The following is a 23,405-nucleotide window of genomic DNA, read 5'->3' on the forward strand; positions in this document are numbered from 1 at the left end:
CATATCTTGCTTTTTTTTTTTTTTTTGCAGAGAGATCCCTCATAGGCTTTTTTTTAAATTTTTTTTCTGCTTATAATAAAGGGATCTGGACTGAATACTTGAAAGGTGAACTCTTACGATTTAATCACCAATAATTGAAGGCAGAGCAGCATCTACATCCCAGGTCTGTGCAGCTTTGGTAGGAGGTGGCTTTTTCAGGTATAAATAGAACCAGGAATCTCTTGTGTCCACGTTGGACTTCTAAGGATGAGTGAAGTGTCTGGGCTCATACTCCTCTTACATCAGAGGAATAGTTCAAGTACTTCAGGAGCTGAAGTGTTTTGTGCACTGTTCCCACTGTGACTTGTCCTGCAGGATGTGGTGTCTGCAAAATCTATCAACTTTTTGTGCTTAAAACACAACCTGTAATAGGATATCTATTTTACAAAAGCGAAACCTCACATGACAGATTAGCTAAGAGTCTGAACTGTTACAACTTACTATTAAATATGACTTCCAAAGTGATTTTTTTTTTCTTTAAAAAGCACAGTATAATCTCATCAGAGAAGAAAATGCACATCTTTGTTCACAGTTAAATTGTGCTCTCCAGGGCATAGTTTGTAGTTAAATTGTGTATCTTCAGGGACTGTGTATCAGGGAAGTTTGTGAGCTTCCCCAGAGCCTCAGCACTTTTTGAAAATTCAGACACTTTATTAATCAAAGCAAGATTCCTCCTGTGCTATTAGTGCGCTTTATTGCCAGCTGTAGAGGTCTGTAACTCTGGTTTTAGTTGCACAGTGTCTTCAGAACTGCTTTTCACAGTCCACAGTAGAAGCTGTAGGCAGAGCTAACACCTTTTTTTAGACAATTCTCTACCTACAAACTTTGTCTTCCATCGCCTGATTATTGTAGCTCTATAGCAACACTATCATTACAGCACAATAGTTACCAAGATTTGTTACCTGAAATGGAACATTTCTGCTGCAGAACCTGAAAAAAACCCCAACAAATTAAACAATGCCACTGAATCCTAAGCTTCCATGACATCAGGAGGTCTAATAAAAGATGGAATATCTGCCTACATATGTTGCCTTCCTCACAGACATTGATCAGTCCAGCTCCAATGTTAGATGCTACATTTTCTTCAGTAAATTCGAAAAGGATTATGACATAGTGCATTTCACTGATTGGTGTTTGAAGAGACTTTTTTTTTTTTTTTTTTAATCAGGTAATAAAGTCCAAGGAGTGAAGCAGACAGGAATGTCTGTAATGTCTAGACAATTCACTCATAGGTTCATATCTTTGAGAATCAGCTGCAAAAGCTGATGGATTCAGAAATCTTGTTTAATTCTGCCCTATTGTTGTGGCTTTTAAGCAGCCCTTATATTTGCTTAATAAATAAGTAGTCGGTGTTAGTATTCTTTGCAAAATTGGTTACTTTTCTATAAAACCCTGATGATTTGGGTTAGAAGAGGCCTTAAAGATCACTCAGATCCAAAGCTCTTGTAGATATTGTTGCAGATAGTGCACCTGATGAGGTGGTTGAAGTGCGAGCTAAGAGGTGACTCCTGAAGCAGCTTTGCAGTGATGCTCAAGGGCCTCTCCACCAGCGAGCCAGCCCGGAGGAAACCTGAGCATACCAAAGGTGCGAAATCAAGGATTAAAGAGCACCTAGCGCCTCTCCCAGCAGACCAGCAGCGTTCTGTGGCTGTGCCATAATCCTCCTGGGACGGCATTAGGGATCCCGGCAGCGCTGCCCGGTGCTAAGCGGTGCCTGGTGCTTGTACAACTGCCCCACTTCCATGCGCTGTGCTTTTGTACTCGCATCAAAATATGTAACTGTGTGGGATGAAAGGAAACGGCAAATTGGATCGCGCCGTAATCCCAGCTGAAGCGCTGTCTTCGCAGAGATGTAAACTGAAAAGCTTTAGGCTTCTTGCAGGCAGAAGAAACTTGTAATACACGAACGAGCTGTACAGCGACTAAGCCGTCCCTGAAGAGCATCTTCCCCTCCTCTCCGCGGTTTGATCATTTCGCTTCCCAAAACACCTCCCGCGAGCCCGTGGCTGGAGGGAGCGGTCTGTGACACTTCAGGGACAGGCACCCTCACACTGACCCGCCTTCCCCGTCCCCAGCAGCGGGGTGCCAGAGCACTGCCCTCCCTCGTGGGGGACAGTCACTGCGAGACCCTTGCCGAGGGATGCTCTTGGAGGGACAGTCACTCAAGGACTCTCACTGAGCGACCTTCTCTGAGGGACAGTCAGTGAGGGATCCCCTTTGCGGAACAGCCACTGAGGGACAGTCACTGAGGGACAGTCAGTGAGGGATCCCCTTTGCGGAACAGCCACTGAGGGACAGTCACTGAGGGACAGTCAGTGAGGGATCCTCTTTGCGGGACAGCCACTGAGGGACAGTCACTGAGGGACAGTCAGTGAAGGATCACCTTTGCGGGACAGCCACTGAGGGACAGTCACTGAGGGACAGTCAGTGAGGGATCCCCTTTGCGGAACAGCCACTGAGGGACAGTCACTGAGGGACAGTCAGTGAGGGATCCTCTTTGCGGGACAGCCACTGAGGGACAGTCACTGAGGGACAGTCAGTGAGGGATCCTCTTTGCGGGACAGCCACTGAGGGACAGTCACTGAGGGACAGTCACTGAGGGACAGTCAGTGAGGGATCACCTTTGCGGGACAGCCACTGAGGGACAGCCACTGAGGGACAGTCAGTGAGGGATCCTCTTTGCGGGACAGTCACTGAGGGACAGTCACGGAGGGCCCCTCGCTGGCGGCCTCTGCCCGCCGCCGCCGTCGCGCCTCAGGCGACCGACACACCCGACAGCGCCTGGCCCTCCTCCCGCCCGGCTTTCCCCTTCTGCCATGGCCGCTCTGTCTCCCCCGCCCCAGCTGCCGCTCCGTCCCCGTCCCTCAGCCGGCCCCTCTCGGCCGCCGACGGGGGAACGGCGACAGGGCGGCGCGGGGGCAGGCTCTGACCGGGCGGGCTGAGGGGCAGCCGGGCAGAAACAACACTTTTCCACGTACATTCACTTTTAAACGCATATTATATGATATTATATTATTTATTTATTTTAATTTTTATTCATCTTCCTGCGCTTCCCCCGCGGGCAGCGGGGGCAGAGGCCGGGCCGGGTTTCCCGGCGCTGAGGCGGCGGCGGGCGGGGGAGGGGCGGGCGGGCGCTCCCGCCGCTGCCCCAGACAGTGGGCGGGGCCGGCGCGCGCCGCCGGCGGGTTCGTGCCCGCGCGCCGCCGCCGCCGCCGCCGTCTCGGTCTCCGCAGTGAGGTCACGGGTGGGCGGCGCGAGCGCAGCGCCTGTTCCGCTCCCCGCGGCCGCCGGAGCCCCCGCGGCGCCGGGTGAGCAGCCGGGGAGCTCACTGCGAGCGGCGGGGAGCGGGGCGGCCGAGCCCTGGGGGAAGGGCGGGAGCGCCCGCCGGGGGGACGGCGGGGAGCGGCGGCTGCGGAGAGGCGGCGCGGGGGCGGCGGGGAGAGGGGGAGCGGGGTGCCGGGGATGCGAGGGGGGCAGGGACACGGGGGCGGCGGAGCGGCGCGGTGCGGCGGGGAGCCGGGCAGGGCGGAGGGGCGAGCCCGGCGGCGGGAGGGGGAAGGGCTGAGCCGTGCCCGGAGCGGGGCCGGCGGCGCCGGGTGAGTCACGGCGCGGGAGGGAGCGGCGGCGTCCCGGGAGGGGCTGCGGGGCCGGGGGTCGGTGCCCGGCTGGGGGGGCGGCTGGTGCCCCGTCCTTTCGGGCGTGCACGCCGGCAGAGCCGCTCCGGACCGCCCCCTCCCCCGGCGGTGTCGCCCGTCGGTCGGGGCTTGTCCCGGTGTTCCGCGAGTCACGGGGAAACGCACCCTGCCTCTGGTTTGGGTGGCAGGGGGCCCTAAAGCCCATCTCAGTCCGGCCTCCCCCGCCATGGGCAGGAACGCCTTCCACTGTCCCAGGCTGCTCCAACCTGTCCTGTCCCCTGCTCCTGTCCAACCTGGCCTTGGACGCTTCCAGGGATGGGGCAGCCGCAACTTCCCTGGGCAACCTGTGCCAGTACCTGACTGCTGCTATCACAGGGAATAATTTCTTCCTTCTATCAAATAAAAACCTTCCCTCTCTCTGTTTAAAGCCATTCCCGCTTGTCCTGTGACTCCTGTCACACTTTTGCCCTTGTCAAAAGTCCCTCTCCAGCTGTCTTGAAGCCCCTGTAGGTACAGAGCAGACTCTGGGATTGCTTGTGATGGCCTCTCTCTCTTTCACAGGTTATCAGGAAGGACGGGCAGAACTCTGTGCTAGCACACGGCATGCATTCAGCCCATGGCCTGGATCTCACCTCTATTACTAATAACTTGGGCTGGGAAAATTCTGACACACGCCAGTGACATCTGGGCGAAAGGTGACTCTCTAGGGACGTTTAGTTTTTGCCGTCGAGCTGGATCAGCCTTTAATTTCAGGATTTATTTGTGAGCTGCCATCGTAGCTGTCACAGTCGTGGTGGTGAAATCATAAAGCTGGCAGCACAATAAAGCAAGCCCTTAAGAATTGTGTTTGATCTCTGGGAGCTGAAAGTGCTGAATAAAATTTTCACACAACTTAAACTACGTTTTGGATCAGTTTCGTTAAGATTGACGTTCTTCTAACTGAGCCCGTTTTTCTATTTTAATATTTAAATAGAGACTTATTTGAAAAGACAGTATATTTTTTAAAGGAAAAAAACGATTGAAGATGAACATGCATCAGTGCATCATTTTTTACTAAATTGCTGGACAAGACTACTGTGTGAAGTAGTGGCTAGGGTATGAAGAGAACTTTTTCTATACATATTGCATTGGGCTTTTTATATTATAAAATTGAACAAATAACTGAGAAAACAGTGTAACCTCTCCATTAGAAATTTTATGGTATTACATGCAAAATGGGTTACAATTTTTACTGTTGGATGCTGAAGAAGTAATGTTTTAATTAAAGGAGCATGCAGCTTGGTGTACCTGAGGTAATCCAAGATCACGTGAAACTATTTTTTATATGAAAAAGCAAGAAAATGCACATTCAAGACTGGCTTAATTAAAGCTCAGTGTTTAGCAATGGAAAGCCCACAGATAAACTTCCCTCTAGGTCTGGTTTCAGACCAAAAAAGGAGCAGGATCCAAGAGGATGGGAGTCCTCCACTGAAAAAAGCAATGACAGAAATGCATGTAAATAACAAAGTACAGGTAGTAATAAATAAATTGCCAACAATAAAGAAGGAAAACCTGGATGACTATGACGAAACTCCGGTGGAGGCTGATGGGGAAACCACCAAGCCAAACAGTGCTTCACTATCTGAGCCTTTGAGTTTAAATCCAGGTTTGAAACACACGTTGGCACAGTTCCACCTGAGCAGCCAGAGTTCACTGGGTGGACCTGCAGCTTTTTCAGCTCGCTGTTCCCAGGAAAGTATGTCACCCACTGTCTTCCTGCCTCTCCCATCACCACAAATCCTCTCTGGTCCGCTGCTCATCCCCCCAGACAGCTCCACGGAGCTCACGCAGACCCTGCTGGAGGGGGAATCCATCTCTTGTTTTAAAGTCGGAGGAGAAAAAAGACTTTGCCTGCCTCAAGTGTTGAATTCGGTTCTCCGAGACTTCTCCTTGCAGCAGATCAACACGGTGTGTGATGAGCTCTATATCTACTGCTCCAGGTGCACTTCTGACCAGCTTCACATTCTGAAGGTTTTGGGAATTCTTCCGTTCAACGCTCCGTCCTGCGGGCTCATCACGCTGACGGATGCTCAGAGACTATGCAATGCTTTACTGCGCCCTCGCACCTTCCCCCAGAGCGGCAGCTTCCTCCCTGCCAAGAACACCTTGGCCCAGCTGAAAGAGACTGGCAGTGCCTTCGAAGTGGAGCATGAATGCCTGGGCAAGTGCCAGGGGTTGTTTGCACCTCAGTTCTACCTTGCCCCGGATGACCCTTGTATCCAGTGCTTGGAATGCTACGGGATGTTCTCGCCCCAGACCTTCGTGATGCATTCACACAGATCCCCGGACAAGAGGACCTGCCACTGGGGGTTTGAGTCGGCCAAGTGGCACTGCTACCTGCACATTAACCAAAAATACCTGGGCACGTCAGAGGAGAGGGAGCTGAAGCATCTCCTGGAGGAAATGAAGGAGAAATTCAGCGAGAAAAATCAGAAAAGAACTCGGTCCAAAGTAAGTTCACCTGGTGTAAAATTCCCAGATCTCTTTCTGCTCACATGTAAATACTTGTTTTAGAAGCACATTACTTGGCTTTTCTAAGTGGGAATACTTGTCACATGAAACCTAAGTTAAATTTGTGAGAGCTTCACCATGGAAATAACATTTCTCATTTCTCATTAATTTCTTTCCTCTTTGGGCTGCAAGTAACCATTCAAGCTGGCTTGGCTTTGTTGCTTCTTGTTCTGTCCTAAGGTATAAAGACTCTAGAAAATTCAGGCTGTTGTGAAAATTTTTGTTCTCCCATTTGACCTTTGAGTAGGTTTATGCAGCGTGTGCTGCAGCAGCTGAGCAAAGCAGAAAGGAGCTTGAAAATCAAGTATTACAAATGAATTCTTCATTTGTTATTTGTACTCCAGCATTCACACGTGGGCTGGATGGCAACCTGGCTTGCTGGCCACCCATCTCATGACTTGTGTGCAGGGTAGTGGTGCTTTGCTAAATGGCTATTTAGAAGCCCAAAGTCTGCTTGTTCAGCAAGAGCTTTCTGTTTAAACCACTTGTGCAGTGAAATATGCCAAAAAGAGGGAGTTTTAAGCAGCCCAAGTAATGAGCTGTGGGCCGGTATCTTGACAATAGTTAATAATAGACATCTTATTTTTTCCTAAAATACTGCTGCAAGTCTGTGCTGTGGTTCCAAAATACAGAGCTTTTTTGTCCCTTGGAGAGCTTCTACTTTAAATAATAGGACAAGCAGCAAAGAAGCATTAATATCATAGATATTCCCATTCATAGAAAACACAATTTTGGGGTGTAAACTTTAATAGGCTTTTAATGGTTTCTGCCCCATGACAGTTTCTTTTCAGTGCATTCAGTGTTTCTATGTCTGTTTTATGGCTGCTGGTTTGATAAATCCATGTTGCCTGTTGGATGTTTTGTGGTGGATTTCAAAATAGCAGCAAGAGCAGCACAGATGGTTGAGCCCAAAAAGGGGTGCTATGAGCTGACACCTTTCATCACAAATTTCTGAAAAGTTGGTGTTGCAGGAAGGCTGACTGTAGTAACAGGTATTGTTACAGTGGTGCCAGTCTGCAGGAAGAGATTTTACCAGCAGATTCCCATGGAAGTCTGCAGTATGGCATGCTTCCACATGCTGAATTATTTGAAGATGCAGTCTCCTAGCAAAGAGACTTTGCTTTTCAACTGATAAAGACATGTCAGTCTTTATTCTTGCAATGCCAGTGTAAGAAATGAACTACAGCATGGCAGGTGCATCAGTGGAAATATTCTTCCATGTTCACACCTATAAATGCTGCTTTTCTCCCCACTGCAGCAGATTTCACATAATGAGATCTTTCAGTTTCATCTGCAAAGATGAAAAAAACCCAGCTGAAATGAACAGTGGCACTAATTGGGACTGGACTGATGCAAATGAAATTGTAAAACTTTCTGCAGTCTTCTGTTGCAGACCTCTGTAGTTCTTTCTTACAAAGCAATGTGTGAAACCAGAGTCAGAAGCTGTGGAAACCTGAGCAAAGTACAGTGGTGAGGGAAGTTTTGGGGCTTTTTTTTTGTCTTGTGGATATTCATCTGGGAAGTAGAAAAGAGTAAGAAAAACTTTAAGAAGGCAGTACTGGAGTACAGTTTCCCTTTCCTTGTCCTGGGGGAGCTTAGGCTGCTTCAGTTGTCTTTTCATAGAATCACAGAGTGGTTTAGGTTAGAAGGGACCTTAAAAATCATCTCATTCCATCCCCTGGCCTGGACAGGTTCACCTTCCTCCAGATTGCTCACAGCTCCATCCAGCCTGACCTTGAACAGCTCCAGGGATGGAGCAGCCACAGCTTCTTTTCCTCATTTCTGTGTTGTGGGACAGGTATCAGGTACAACACGTAGACATTCCCTTTCCTTACAGTCCGAGGGGAATTTGTTTGCAGGATGTTCTGTTTGCTGTTCTGTCACCTCCTCACCACCTTTGCTGAGTCAGCAGTCAGAAATGCTGACACATCCTTTGTGGTTGTCTTGGAGGACCCAGGAAGAACAGTTGCCCTTGGCTAGGTCTTTCCCCATCCAGTAATAATGAATTAATTAAATCCCATAGTCTGTGGAGCATCCTGGATGCCAAGCTTTGCCTTTCTCCTTAGCATTTCACTCTGAGTTTATTGACCTCACAGTGCAAATACACTTTTGTTTCAATATTTTAAGAGCAAAGTACTCTTGAGATTAATTCCTTTCTGTTCTTTGTGCTAACAAGAAAGCTGTAAGCTGTGTGCTTGATTGTCACAATTTTCTGTGGCGTTCTAGGCTGCAGTGCAACATCCACCTGCTCTTCATGGAACAGCTGTCACCGAGTCTCTGCTGATTCCTGCACTGACAGATCCTTGTTCCCTTTGACTTTGCGACAGTTTCTCGTCATCTCTGCACTAAAACTTGGCCTTCCTTCTCAGGCTGATTCCTTGAGCTGGTCACAGTGTGTGGGGGAAATCTCACAGGGTGGGGGTTTTATAAATCCAATCTCTGCTAGAACTACTGGCTTCATGATTACACTGAAACCACTACTTACCTGTATTTTTTTTCCTTAAAGAACGGCTTTGTCCAACTAGCCTTGAAGAAAAATATGTCATTTTTCATGTAACCCTTTTTAACAGTTTGAGTAGAAGTAATTCAATTCAACTTACTGTGTTTATAGAATTACTTAAGAGCATCTAAAATAAGCAGATTGTTGGGTAATGAAATAGACATATATATATATAAATAGATGCCTTATTTCATTTACCTGAACGGTGAGGGAAGAATCCTGTTAGAAAAAGACTTCGTTTATTTATGGCAACATTTAATTTTCTTTCCTAAGTAAAAATTTGATTGCATGGTATGAGATTCATTTGCAAGATTCACACTAACGGGTAGACAGTAAATTCAGTTTCCACTTAAAATAGGTAAAAAAAAGAAAAAGCAAAAATGTGACCTAGTAATTTGAAAATAGAGATGACCTGATAATTTCATATGTAAATATATAAGCATGTTAAAATATGAGTCCTGAAATATGGACAAATGTGATCTGAAGCTAAAATCAGATCACTGCATACTAGCTGCAGTATAAGTAGATTATATGTGATTATTTAAATTATTGGAATGATCTGAGTAAGTAGAAAAAACTTGGCAAGTGTCAGGATGAGGCCGTTTTTCTAGAGATTATTCAAATCTTTTTTATTTGAAGCCTTTTTATGAATTTACAACTCCAGAGCCTCTCTTCCTTGTGCCCTCCCTCCTTTCTGTCTGTGTTGGAAGTGATTTGAGGAACTGCAGGGGTGCAGTTGCATTTCAGTTTCATTGTGGGAGCTGAGTTTCCTGGGGTGGGAGTTTTGGTCAGGATGGGTCAGGTGGGGTTTGGTCCCTGCCAGGGTCAGGGTTGTTGGATTGTGCAGACCATGGCTCGGGGATCTCACTGCCAGGGCTCAAAAGGTTCTCTAAAGGTTTATTCCAGGATGTGTAAATACCAACTTTTCTGATAATATAGCACATAGGAAGTTATGAAGATATTAGAACACTACCTAAAGGTTTCAATACAAGATTATGTAACTTTTTTAGCTTTATGGGCTGTTCTTTAATTGGGCAGCTTGTCAGAGGTACTGGGTCTGGCTGGAATGATGTTGACTTTGTAGCAGCCTGTATGGTGCTGGGCTTTGGATTTGTGGCTAAAACTGTGGCTAACATGCCAGTGTTCTGGCTACTGCAATAAAACCTGGGATAGAAGGAACAGTCCCAAGGCCGTTCCAATACAGTGAAATTATCAAACAATTTCTTAACTATGAGAATATTATAAATATATTATGGTGAGACACTTTTCAGTTGAAATTAAGAGCAGTTTCGCAGGGGAGCACAAAGTATCACCAGGAATTTTGAGTAAAGAGTACCTCCAAAAACATTTCTTGAGACACAGAACAAGAATTGCTTTCCAAATGCAAAATACACAGAAGTTTTTAAGATTACATATTCTGATGCACCTGAGTAAATTTTGTTTGCTACTGCAAAGGGAATGGCATTTTCATGCTACTGGGAGCAGTATTGCCTACTATGTAATAAAAATTTGTGATGACTGAAGAAAGTTCTGTCCCTGGAACACCAGCACACTGTTCCATTTAATTTTGAAATAAAGTATCTGGCAGGTGCTTGCTTTATATAGACACATTATTACAAAAGGCTCCTCCAACCTTTTGGGAATCCTAGTTTCTGCTTTCTGTTTCTCCCAAACTTGTTTAAAAGAGTTTTGGAAACTCAGCACAACTCTTAGATAGGTCTGTAAAGAAGTTATTCTTTAATTTCATTGCACTTTTGCCCACGGTGGTAAATTGGAGATCAAAGAATTCTGTGGCTACATCACCCTGCATCTTTGCCAAAGACACCCCATTTCCCAGTGCCCAGATTCTCTGGTGTACCTGTATTAATGGTGTAAATGCCATTTCTCTGAGGAGTCTTTATGAAAATGTAAATAACCTGTATCCATGTTTCAATTACCAATTTATTTTCTTTCCTTTAGGCAGAGCCACAGCAGAACCTGGAATTACCACAGTGGTATCCAGTTATAAAGCAAGAAGCAGAAACTGATCCTCAACCACCTTCCTTTTTCCACCCCAGGTAACTGAGTTTCCTATGTAGACCTATAAGCACTGCAAGTATTAAATACTTTTGACTATTTAGGGATAATTCAAACTGAAAAAAAAATGTATTTGCAACCTGAACAGTTAGGAATAATCTTAAGGTATCACACAGGAATGATTTAACCCTAAATTTTTATGTATTTCTTAGTGTAAAAACTAATGAACTGCTTATGAGTGTTTCTTGGTATAGGACTCAAGCTGTGTCCTGTAGATGTTCTTCAGCAGGCAATACAATTGAAATGTAATTAAAATTTCCCCTTTCTTAGTAGAAATGACAGAGGTAACTTCTGATCTTTCATATTGTAACACAATGCATACATATGGAAAGCTGCACAGGGCCTATTTACCATGAGGACAACTTAATTTCCTTTCAGAAAAGACTTCCAAGAGATGTTTGAAGGCTTTCTTCCCCAGTGGAACAGGGCTGCAGCTGAATTGTCTGTGGGCTGGTTTCCTGGTTTTCGAGACCAAGTGCATTTCCTTGACTCCTTATCCAGTTTGTCACCTGCAGCAGTGAGGGAAATGGTTTTTCTTGATACTCCTCTTGCCCTCACCCCCTGTGGTTGCACAGGTCCTGAATTTGGGTCAGAGCAGGCCCTTTTTGGTGCACACACATCACACTGGTTCCCACGCAAAGAAGGGAGTGGAGGAACTTCTGGGATGGGCCCTCATGTTGTTTCTGCCAATGCCTTCCTTCAGAACCTGGAGAGAGGGAAGTGTTGAAGACATCAGATGGAGCTCCAGTGGCACTGGTGATCTTGGCACTGACCTGAACACACCTGGGGCTCTCTTCCCTCTGTACTAGGCTGAGGTGAAGGTGGGACACAGGGATGCTCCCAGGAGTCCAGGAGCTGTGAAAATCCAAATGGGCAGCTCAGTGTACCTGGGAAGGAAGGTCCAGCATTGGTCTCAGATGTGCCCCAGGACTGTCAGAACACAGCTTTGTTACTTAAGTGAGGTGCTCATTCCCACTTCACTGATCACCTCCCATCCTCATAAGGACTATGAAAATGCTGGAGAGTCTGGATTCAGTGGCATTCTAATTTCACTCTTTGCATTTAAATGAAGCCTTCATATGATTTACTGTAATTTTTTTTAAATCAGCCATGTTTGAAAAATCTACTTGTTTGATAGGTTCAAAACCTTATCTAGGTAATCTACTCAGTAGAGATTAAGTGGGTTGTTAGGCTTTCCATTTGCATAGGAAAAATTTAAAAAGGATGTGCTTATTTTTCATTGATGCTTTCACAGTTTGAACTCATGTTAAGTTAAACTTACTGCTCTCAACCAGCCATCATTTATTATGTCTTTCACTATGAATTTTACTCTTCTGCTGTTTTTTCAGTTACTACCTTTATATGTGTGATAAAGTGGTTGCCCCGAATGTGTCTCTTGCATCTCAATATAAGGATGTTGCAAAAACATCAGTAAAAGCTTCAGAAGTTAATAAATCCTCACCTGGGCAGTCAGAGAAGAAGCTCAGTAGTGGAAAGCACAAAAAACCTGCCTCCTATCCAGAGCTTTCTCTTGAAGAACAGGAAAAAATTGACTTGAAAACTGGGGTGGAGCAGCCAAATAAACGTTTAGGTGAGTAGTGAAAATTACATTGAAGGCTTTGATTTTTGTACCATGGAATTTTGGAAAGCTTTACACTGAGCTAGAATTTTGTGATGTCATTTCAGGTTTCCAAAAATTCCCTCCACCTTTTTGTAATCTCAGTTTCCTTTGTATTTTTTTCTGGAATTTGAGCTTTCTGTGATTATTGTTCTGTTTTTTCCTGCGTAGATCCTCCCGTGTCAGCTCGTTCTGCGAGAGGTGCAAAGCCTGAGCGCGTTTCTTCCAAGATCACCAGGGACTCTGGCCGTGCTGAGGGAGCTGCTGATGCACGAACCTTGTCCCCCACGCTCATGAAGGACATCAGCTGTGAGGATGACAAGGGGAGGATCATGGAGGAAGTCATGAAAACCTACATCAGGCAGCAGGAGAAGCTGAACACGATTCTGCGGAGGAAGCAGCAGCTCCAAATGGTACCGTGGCAGTCTGAGAGCATTTCCCCCTGGGCAGCAGGGAGCTGGCTCCACAGTCAGCATCCCAAATTGCATCATTCAGAAACACAGAGCACACAGATCATCTTCCCCTCAGCTTAAATCCAGACAGCAAATCTTCAATATCCCTTATGCTCATGGGTGTTGAGCCCATTAATAAGTGGTGTCTCTTCAGTTTGCAGCTGCTGGGTCCAAGGAGCTCCTGCTTTTGCTGTGTGCTCTACAATTTCTCAGTTTTCAGGTTTTTGAAGATGCAGATATCAGTATTCTAAGGAATGGTCTTATCACTGCCCTGTATAAAAAAAGAACACCACTTTCCTATTCCCATTTGCTAAGCTGTGCTTTTAGGGATTTTGTTTTTAGTCTTTTCTTTAATAATGGATTATTTTAGATGCTGGTGTTCATTAGTGACATTTCTGTTTTCTGAATTCAGTTAGATACTGTCTTTGCTTCTTGCATCCATGGAACAGAGCTAATATTTTAATTTATTTTATTTTAATTTAAATGCTAATCTCAGAATCCAGGAGCTCAGATAGGGCCCTAGAGCTACTACTTTAAACTTGTTCTGCTGTTGGAGGTAAAGCTTATAGATAAATTAAAAAAAAATACAAGTTTAAAAATATCAAAATGTCAGTGGACAAAGAAATCAAACACTTCATTTTGTTTTATGGTGCTACACCTCTTGCATCTTCAAAGTATATTTCAGTAAATCAGTGCTTCTGCTTCCTGAGCTTCACTGCTGGAAATGGAGATTTGTTTCTGAAAGCTCCATGTACCTGGAAGTGGAAGTAATTTCTTTAAATTACATGCATGTTACAGGATTGCATGTTGTCAGTGATAAGTAGATAAATACCATTATCAGGCTGTTGTTATTGGTAGTTACAAATGGTCTTTTTTGACTCATTGGTTCCAGAAACACTTTTAAACTGAGGGCTTTTTTTACTTTTCTGGTGTTAGGAGGAAGGAGTATGTGATCTTGATCTTTCTTTACAGGAAGTGGAAATGTTAAGCAACTCTAAAGCTATGAAGGAACTGACTGAAGAGCAGCAGAATTTACAAAAAGAACTCGAATGTTTGCAAGCAGAGCATGCACAAAGAATGGAAGAATTTTATTTTGAGCAGAGAGACTTAGAGAAGAAACTGGACCAAGTGATGAAGCAAAAATGTAGCTGTGACTCCAATCTGGAAAAAGATAAAGAAGCTGAATATGCAGCACAGGTGAGAAGGGAAGGTTTATTTCAATAAAACATGTATAGTGTCTCAGGAAATTGTGAAGTTGTTGTTCAGCCACCTGAAGGTTTCATTTTCTCTGCGTGTTCTGACACCACAGACAGATACCAAAATAGGTCAGGGACAGCAATATTTATTTTCCTGTTCCTTGATTGAAACTGAAGCAGAATGTAACTTACAGAAACATATGATATTATTGATGAAATATTAAACTTAACCATGAGGTCTGTTACATCCTCATTTAAAACAAATTCTGTTTTTAATGTATATGGGCTTGCCCGTGATACAGATTTAAACATTATTATTATTTTATGTAAAAAAAAAAAAATAATTCCAAACCTTGGAACCTTCTTTTTGTCAGATTAGCAGCATACCTTGCTGCTCCTCATGTTCCTTGGTGGTAGAACCTTCTGTAGTATCTGCTGAGACCCTTCTGGGCTCTACCAAAACATTGGGCCAAGAGTTTTCTTGGAAATGAAAATCATATTGGTGTATCTCATTCTTGCCTCTTGGATTCATATGTCAAAACCTATGGAGTTGTTTTTTCCTCTCACTTTGCTTTTAGCTTTTACTATTGCTTCTTTATGTTAGAGTTTATTCCAATGGGAAAAAATATAATTAATGATAAAGGGAACCTTGGAATGCCCCTTTTAAAAATCAGCTGTAGTTATCATTAATTTTTTTTTAAATTTTGCACCACATCACAAAAAACTAATCTTAACAGGCTCATTTTAAAGAAAATGAACAAAATCTAAAACTTGAGTTCAGTGAAGCTCTGTGGTCCTTTGTTCACAGCTGTGTATATTTCCTGTTCAGACTGACTCAAACTGAGAAACAGGCCCTACTTGAGAGACAGGTTTTGGTATTTTTGGTGAGTAGGGCAGAGACTCGCGTCGTAAATCCTTCTCATGAATTTAATTTCATGACATCCCACTCCACTGATTCCTGGCCTTTGCTGCCAGAAATAATCCTCTCTGACTAAGGCCTGATTTACTAAACATCTGGTACAAGCCCTGTTAGTGCAAGTAACAACGTGTTCTAATTTATGGAGATCATCATGTACAGCATGTTTTATGGGGCTTGTGCAGCTTACTCCCTTTGGAGGGTGAAAACTGTGGATTGTTCCCCAAGGAGATTGGTTGTGTGTTTCTTTTGAAGTTAGACTTTGAAAACTTTGTACGTTCCTTGTGTAAAAGTTTACTCTGTTATTACCTCTGTGCTAGATCTATTCATAACGTATAATTTGAACATTTTTTTTCTATTTATCACATCTTGCAGTAGATTCTGGTTCCAAGAAGCACCAGAGTTAAACAGGTCTTGGGAACAGAGAATTTCCCCAAGCCTTAATCTGACGTGTTCTTGAAGCAGTTGCCTAGGCTGCCTTCTCTGTCTGAGAACTGTGGACTAGGAGGAATCCTTGTGCATTAATCAGAATTAAGAATTTGGTATTTGCAGCTTGCTTAAAAGTCTCTTCTCCTTTCTAGGCCTGTCTGAATATGCACTGTCTTGTCCCCTTTTTTGACTTCTTTATTGAAATACTTGCTTCACCCTGCCAGCCACAGTAAGGCAGAATAACCAGTCCTGGAACCTTTCCTTAGAGCTGGAAATGAAAGCCAGGGACGTGTTGCAGCATGCAGGCAGTGGCACTGTTGCACTGCAGCACTTCACTGCATCGCTTGTGCTGCAGTCAGGACTTGCATTAACAGCCTGTTGTTGGCTAGGAACTGCTGGAGTATTTCTGATGGAAGAAGTGGGGATGAAATGTGGTGTTTCTGTAAAACCAGCACAGCCATCCCTTCACCCAGTACATTCTGTAGCACTTGGTGAACACCAGTAACACCCTGTATGTTCCTGCTCTTGCCTTCTCATGAGTTGTCTTCCTAATTCTCAGTGGGAGGGATGCTGAGTGATGATGCACATCACGTAGATACCTATCATTCTAAAGGCAGATGGGTTTTTTGGATTGAATTAAATTGCAATAAATTATAAATGAATTGGATGGTCTTTTAGTAAGAAATAACCCCATGAATCAATGGGAGAGAGGATATCTGCTTTCCAGTCTCCTCCCTGTTTTAACTGCTGGTATTATACTGTAAGCAATAAGTAACTTTCCCACTTAACTTAAAAAGATGTTTCCAGATGTCACTGTAAATAATTTTGGTGACATTCTAGCAAGTTTGAATCTTGTTGTATTCCAAAGAGGAAAAGAATACTTAATTTCTGTGTTTAAACACAAAATGTATCACAAAAACATTTGTGTGGACTCAGGTTTAAATTTGAACACATACACACACAGATGGTTATGTTCAAGATTTTCTGAATATTTCATTTATACTAAGGAATATCTGAAGACAGTGTTGATGATTTTTTTCTTCTATAAATACATTCAGGCTTTGAAATAAGGAAGTAATATTTTGTCAGGTAAGGGAAATGGACACGAGAAATGAATAAATGCAGTTTGTTCTGGGATTTGTGACACATCCAATGCAAACATCATCACAATTTTTCCCTGCAGATTCTGTGTGTTATTGACAGTCTGGTGTGACAGTTCATATAGCTACAACTCACATGGATTTAAAAATTAGATTTTCTCATTTTTTAAATTGTAGTATGAAGTTTATGTAACTTTGCACATTGACATTGTTTGCTAATGGTGTAGCAGGTAAGTGCGCAATTCTTGATAACTGCATCATTCTGGAGGATTGAAATGCATAGAGTGGCCACCTGTGACCCTTTGATATTTGCTAAAATTTACTCTGCCTCTTGTCTCTTGTGTTTCACAGCTGGCAGAGTTGAGGCAGAGGTTGGATCATGCAGAGGCAGATAGACAGGAGCTCCAGGATGAACTGAGACAGGAACGAGAGGCCCGGGAAAAGCTGGAGATGATGATAAAGGAACTGAAGCTACAGATCCTGAAATCTTCAAAAAGTGGGAAAGGAAAATAGGAATTGGAAGAGGGAGCATGACTGTGTCCTTCAAACAGGGTGTTTTGGTTTTAATGATTGTGAACAATTTTTATGTGCTGAGAAAAAGTGTTCTCTATGGATTTCTATTTCCCAGACAGGCCCAGATGAAGATATACATAGATATAAATAAATAGAGATAGACTTTTTAGATTTTCCTAGCAATGAAAATCTGCATTGATTTGTACTGGTGTTTTTCTCAAACAATGAAAAATAGAAAACTCTTGATTTAGAGTGACCAGTTTCTGTCTATTTCTAATGCAGTCTTAAGGACTCTACACCTTTTAACATTGTCTGTTAAAACATATGTGGGTATCTTTATTTTGCTATCAGTTGCACATCCAGTTATAAAAGTACATTGAAAATATCCTCAATTCTTCAAGGTCTTAAATAGTTTGGGTTTCAGTGAGAATTAAATATTCTTGAACTGAGGAAACTAAAGGCAGCTTTTTGTCTGTAAGGCAGAGCTCAAAATTGCCACAACTGATTGATGATTGAGTATCAAAAGTGATTTACCAGCATGAGTTTTTCCCATAATTTCATTGTGTGAAGTCAGCTGATCTTTGCAGTATTGTCTATTAACAGCTCATTATCAATCTAAGGAGTGTTAAAGCCAGCACTTGCTTGCTCTGCTGGAAAACATTAGGGGTTGGGGTTATTTTGTTTCATTTTGGATTTGTGAATTTAAAAAAAATTGCAATTACAGTGGAATCTTGGGAAGTTAAAAATTCACAAGCTTTCTTCTGTTTTTTTTTCTGTCTAGTACATATGAAAGAAACATAAAAAAAAGGCTTAAAGGTGGGGCTTTTCCTTTTAGAAACTGAGAAAGCTTTACTTAACTGTTTTTCAGATATTAACGCTTTCAAGAAAAAGAATATTTATTAAGGAATATGTATTAATTTCTTCAGTACCCTAAGCCTCCACACTTTGAGCTTCTTGCCAACTTGTGGATTTTTCTTTCATCATATAGAACAGGCCTTAACTGACATTATGATCATAGCTTAAAATATAAAATTCTGAGGTATGGCACTTTGAAAAATCATTTTGATAGTCTCTGTATTTGAACGGCATGGTAGGGTTACCATGAATTAAGAAAATACAGCATGTTTGTTAAGCTATAACATTGGGAAATGTGTAATTGTACAGAATTACTGTTTTATGTATATATATAATGTCTGAGTACTTCTGAAGTCTGGTTCCTAGTGGGTTAAATGCATGGCTAAAGTTGGATGAAGAAAAACTTTTTTGCACTTCTCTCCAAAAAATTGGATACAGCTGGCAGATGTCAGCTGATCATGTCAGTGATAGGAATATTTTAGTAATTCTAGTGTCTCATGACATAATTTTAACTTGTGCTTTTACTTTCTGGTTTTGAGGTACTTAAGTTGAATATTCTCATAATAATTCAGTTAATTTTGGATGAAACCACTACTAAAAACCTACACTGATTTTTTTTTCCCCCCCTCAACTAGTAAAACTGAAAACTCCTGTTCTTTTTTGTTTCTCTGTTAGTGATATAACAAGACTGAATATCGCACAGAAAGATAAAATTGCACATATCTTTAAATTGAATGAGAAATGAAGTGGTCAATTAAATGACACAGAGTATTAGGATGATTTTTAAAATAATTGTATTTTGTTTATGAGCTCGGTGTCATATTTACACTGACAAGTAAAAGCAAGTTAGATTAAAAAAAAAAAAAGTCAGTGTTGAGAATCGTAGAATGGTTTGGGTTGGAAGGGATCTTAAAGATCATCTACTTCCACCCCCTGCTGGAAAAGAATACCAGGATTATATTTTTCTCTTCTTCAGCACCCATCTCAAATTTTTTCCTTTGGAAAGGAAACAAAAATTAAAAAAAAAGAAAAAAAGAGTTAAAAAACAAACTAAAAAGGAAAAGCCTGTCTTTGCAGCTTGGTTTGGAGGGAAAGGTGCTGACTAAATGTTTCTGGTTGTGTGTGCACCTCTTGCTTTACAAACACCAGGGATGTTTCGTTGTGCAGCCGCCAGAGCCGTGGCACAGGGAGAGCAGGCAGGGGGATGGCTGGAGGTGTGATGGCTGGGGAGCAGAGCTGGAGGCTGTGCAGTGGATTGGCAGAGCCTGTGCTGGATGAGCTGGGAATGGGGAAATCCCACCTGGCTGCTGCTGAAGGATGGAGAGAGCTCCTTTGTGCTGCTGCTTGGGGTTGTGGGGCAGGCTGAGGCTGTGGGTTCTCACAGCTGCAGTGCCTGGTGCACCACAGTATTCATAGCTGAGCTGTGGGATGTTTGGAACCCTGCTGGGATTATTCTCTTAGTAGGATGGCGAATATTCCATTTCCATTCAGGTCTTGTCTGTGTTCTTGTCCTGCTCAGATGTTCCCCTTGGCCAGTGGTTGTTCAGCAGTGGCCGTGGAGGGCTGGTGCAGCCCAGGTTGCTGTGCCTCAGCCAGCACTAGGGTCACTGCTGGAGGCTCTGGAAATGCTGTGGCCTTCCTTTGCACCAATGAAAAGGTGGCCATCCTTTGTACCAAAATTTTCACTGTTGCAAGAACTCCAGCAGCTATAGGAAGTTTCACCAATTCCAATTGCAGATAAGGCCTCCTACTTATTTTTGAACATCTGGCTGGTAAAGCCAATGGAACATTTATTAAAATGACCTTAAAAGTAGCTTTGTAAATATTCCATTTAGTTAATCTAAAGTTAGAATGCATTTTAAATTATTGTAATCCTCTTAAAATTCTTAAATACTACTTTCAGGCTCTTGACGTAACATAAACAATTTTCATATGTGTAGACTTAATTTTATACTGATTTTAAGTAATAATGTATACATAAATGTGCCATAGACCTTTGTGTGCTCACAGTCTCTGAAAGATAGTTTTTTAGTAAATTGTAAATAATGCTCTTAAGTTTTAGAAAAAAATATATGTTGACCTTTTTTTTGCTACCTTATCCTAATTCTGTTGAATGGTTCATTTTACAGCCTGACATAGGAACTTGGAATGCACACTTGAGGGCCCTCACTTAAGTGCACACTTAATGGTAGAGACTAAATCAGTCATTAGGTCTTTGCTTTTAGTCATAGCATGCTCATTTTATGTATTATTTGGTTTGCCTTCAATCATTGCTTACTGATCTTTTCAGGCAAGAACTAATTTTCCCAGGTAGTTGTGACATGAAACCTGTAGAACAAAGCCCTAAAATTGTCTATAATTTGAAGGTTGCTTTCTTAAACACCTACACCAAGATGGAAGTTGCCTAGTGCACCTTTTGGAACAAGTAGGATTGGGGGTGAATACCTAATTTGCTCCTATACTTTTATAAAAGAGAAGTTTAACATGCTTTGTATACTTTAATCAATAAAATATGAGAGCTTGGAGGGTAAAACTCCTGTAATTTTGGCAGTCTGGAAACACCTCACTCACAGTGTAACCAGGTGTCCCTCAATGAAAGAGATTTTATCTAAATCTCTAAACTTAGTTAAGTCTGTGTTTTAGTTTTTGTAAAGCATATCATTCAGTTGGAGTATTTAGATGAATGTAGTTATGTTTCACATTCTTAAACTAATTTTATTCTATATTTAATATATTGATAGCATAGGTGTAAAACCATCTGTACATAGTAAAGGCATAATGCAATTAGTGATGTAGGAAAAGTTGGGTGGGAGCATAAAGCTACTGGTGGCCTGAAAAATAAGTCTTGGCCTGTATTTTAGAAGTCACAATGTTTTATTCATACATTCTTGTTTTGTACTGGGGGAGGGGATAGCTAGAATGTGTTATGAAATTTTTGGAAACCTTTCCTAGCATTAGTTGGGAAGTTGGCCTCGAAATGGTGTCGTGGTCAGCTTCCTAGAATTCACTTGTTTGTAGAGTATATATTTTGATTGTCAGTAAAGATAACAACTTTGTATTTTTTCTGCACTTAATTCGTGTAATTAATCCACACAACAGAGTTTTCTATAACATGGTGGAGTCTACAAAAGACATAATTTCTCCTACCTATTAATCTGTGCTTGCAATACTTTGGTAATTTTATTTAAGCCATTGCTAGTAAGCAGCAGAAAGCTGCAAATTTCAATTTTCTTTTTGCTCATTACATTTGTAGTGTGAGTGTTCATTGGTTTTCTTTACAGAAAGCTTGTAGAATTTTCTATTTGCTGCATATATCTATTTAAAAAATGCAGTTATTTTTAGCTTTTGTGAAAGCAGTTATTGCTTACGAATTGCACGACGATTTTATAGTGTGTCTCCATTACTTAGCAAATTGTTTTTTTCAGGGTTAGTGGTTCAGTTGAAAAATGCTTGAAAAATGAGTTTTAAGCACTTCATCAAGCACAGCAAACACGGTATAAAATTTTGCTATTTGAAATTTAATTAAGTGTAACGATATCAATTGAATTTTTTTTCTTCTAAGAGATACCTCACTTAAAGGAAAGCACAGCTGTACTGTATTTAAACAAATTCTAGGAAATAATAAAAAGTTGGTCTGAAATATTTCGTTGCCATCATGTTGCTTTCTGTGATTGACAGAACGCTTTTTGTGTTTCATCCTCACTCTCTAAAATATTTATTGCTGTTGACATGCCAGTATAATTCTCTCAGATGACAGAAAGTAGCTGCAAAACAGCTGAGTCCGTGTTAGCTCCAGGCAACAGGTTGAGTGACAATTCTGAAACCATAGGAAAAGCCTGTGAAAAACGATCAGTGCATTCAAGAATTTTTAATACTTTGCCAATGATGTACAGTCTTATTGTCAGCGTTGCTGTGGTTGCATCACATGACACACAAAACTGTCCTCTACCTCACGTGAGATTTAACAGATATTTTATATGGTTTTAGTAGACAAGATGCATCTATCTGGTCACTTAGTTTACAAATTTTGAATTATATTTATTGAAACATGGCATACTGTGCTCTTAGCTTATACCTCAATTGTATTTTGTGCTGTTATCCATTTCCATGCCTTGTAAATACCTGTATAGATTGTGGACTCAAAAACAAATAAAGAACTGTAATGTCAGAACACTTGTCTCTGTCGTATTTTTGAATACTGACCTCTAAACTTGTCTTTTGAAGGTGTTTAACTCAGTGCTTTTCTAAGGACAGAGCCTTCCTTGCCTTGATTACAGTAAATTAAAATCTGATTACACCAAAACTTGTTAGCAGAGCTCCCACAGCCTGCAGCAGGTCCCCAGTTCTCTAAAAGGTATTTTAAGCAAAATCGACAAGATCAAAGCTGTCCCTCCCCATGGATCCACTTTCTAAAGCCCTTAAGATTCTCTAAAGGTATTGGCACCAAGCTTTCTATGTATCTTGGCATAAATTTGGTGTTTGTACCTGAAAATAGAACTCCTTGCATACTTGGCAAGTTCTCTGGTGCCCAGCTTTGTTGCTGCTTGACTGCTCAAGCAATGTGTGAGTTGTTCACAACTCTCTTCCATAGCTCAATAATAAATGAGATCAAAAGCACACATTGCCAGATCAAATGCTGAGATTATCCAAAGTTAAAATCAGAAATGAGAATTTTACTCTATTTACTGAAAAAAACCTAGTTACTGCTGATGGTAGAACTCTCAGGAGTTCTTAGTTTTTGTAAACCATGTAATTATATTACCTTAACTTCTGCTACAAATAGTATTTTGGAGACTTTCTGGGGGATTTTGTTCATACTGAGAAGATTTTCTTGATGCATAAGAAAGCACATTCACACATCTTTTGGCATTTTTTCTTCCCCTCAAATCACTGCAAAAATACTTTGTCCTTGTATTAAGGGCCTGCTCTCCCATATATGAAATCCTGATGATGTTTCAGATAATTGCAAACCTGCATTTTACAGATAAAGAGAGAAAGGAGCAGTATGAACCAGGATAAAGATGAAAATTACAATGATCAGCTCAGCCTTCGGTATAGAACAAAATTAAGAACTGACTGTACCACTTAACCTTGTTTATTTCTGCATCCCATATTGCTTTTGTATGCTGTCGTATTTCCAACCAGGGAAGAAACAATGAGGCTGAAAATGTAAAGAAAAAGTTCAAGGTGAGTCATTTGGATGAGAAAGCCCTGAGGTGTTGATAGCTTGGATAGCTGTGACTAATTCCAATGCCTGTCTTTTGTCAGAGAGAACAATGCAGATCAGGGAAAACTCTGGGACTGAAGGGTAAAAAGATTGATTTTTAAGGAGCTCACACTGTTGCTGGAATAAATGCCTGTGTAACACTTGCTTTTAAAAAGGCAGCTTTTGAGATTGTTGCCCAAAGTGTATCAGTTTATTTGGCATATAGCTGGCAAGTCGTTCTTGTTCCTTCTTTTATTGATCTTGTAAATCATTGTCCACTCGCTTTGTACGAACTTATATTCACTTAACTGTTGGTGGTG

General features: G+C 42.0%; 1 protein-coding gene across 1 annotated transcript; it reads left to right on the forward strand.

The window, feature by feature from the left end:
* Positions 1-3,204: 3,204 nt before the first annotated feature.
* Positions 3,205-22,050, forward strand: SKIL (SKI like proto-oncogene). The gene is made up of 7 exons (XM_064385227.1): positions 3,205-3,347; positions 4,236-6,164; positions 10,684-10,781; positions 12,150-12,391; positions 12,590-12,831; positions 13,843-14,067; positions 16,863-22,050. Exons 2-7 carry the CDS (start codon positions 5,058-5,060, stop codon positions 17,022-17,024), a joined length of 2,076 nt encoding a protein of 691 aa, XP_064241297.1. The 5' UTR covers positions 3,205-3,347; positions 4,236-5,057; the 3' UTR covers positions 17,025-22,050.
* The last annotated feature ends 1,355 nt before the right edge of the window (positions 22,051-23,405 follow it).

This window comes from Passer domesticus, chromosome 11, assembly GCF_036417665.1.
Source record: "Passer domesticus isolate bPasDom1 chromosome 11, bPasDom1.hap1, whole genome shotgun sequence".
In the NCBI taxonomy this organism is placed as follows: Eukaryota; Metazoa; Chordata; class Aves; order Passeriformes; family Passeridae; genus Passer; species Passer domesticus.

Excerpts from the sequence above, each read along its gene's own strand:
- SKIL (XM_064385227.1), top strand. The coding sequence starts at position 5,058 with ATGGAAAGCCCACAGATAAACTTCCCTCTAGGTCTGGTTTCAGACCAA. Across the intron at positions 12,392-12,589 it reads GCAGCCAAATAAACGTTTAG|ATCCTCCCGTGTCAGCTCGT; the intron begins GTGAGTAGTGAA and ends TTTCCTGCGTAG. Across the intron at positions 14,068-16,862 it reads AAGCTGAATATGCAGCACAG|CTGGCAGAGTTGAGGCAGAG; the intron begins GTGAGAAGGGAA and ends TGTGTTTCACAG.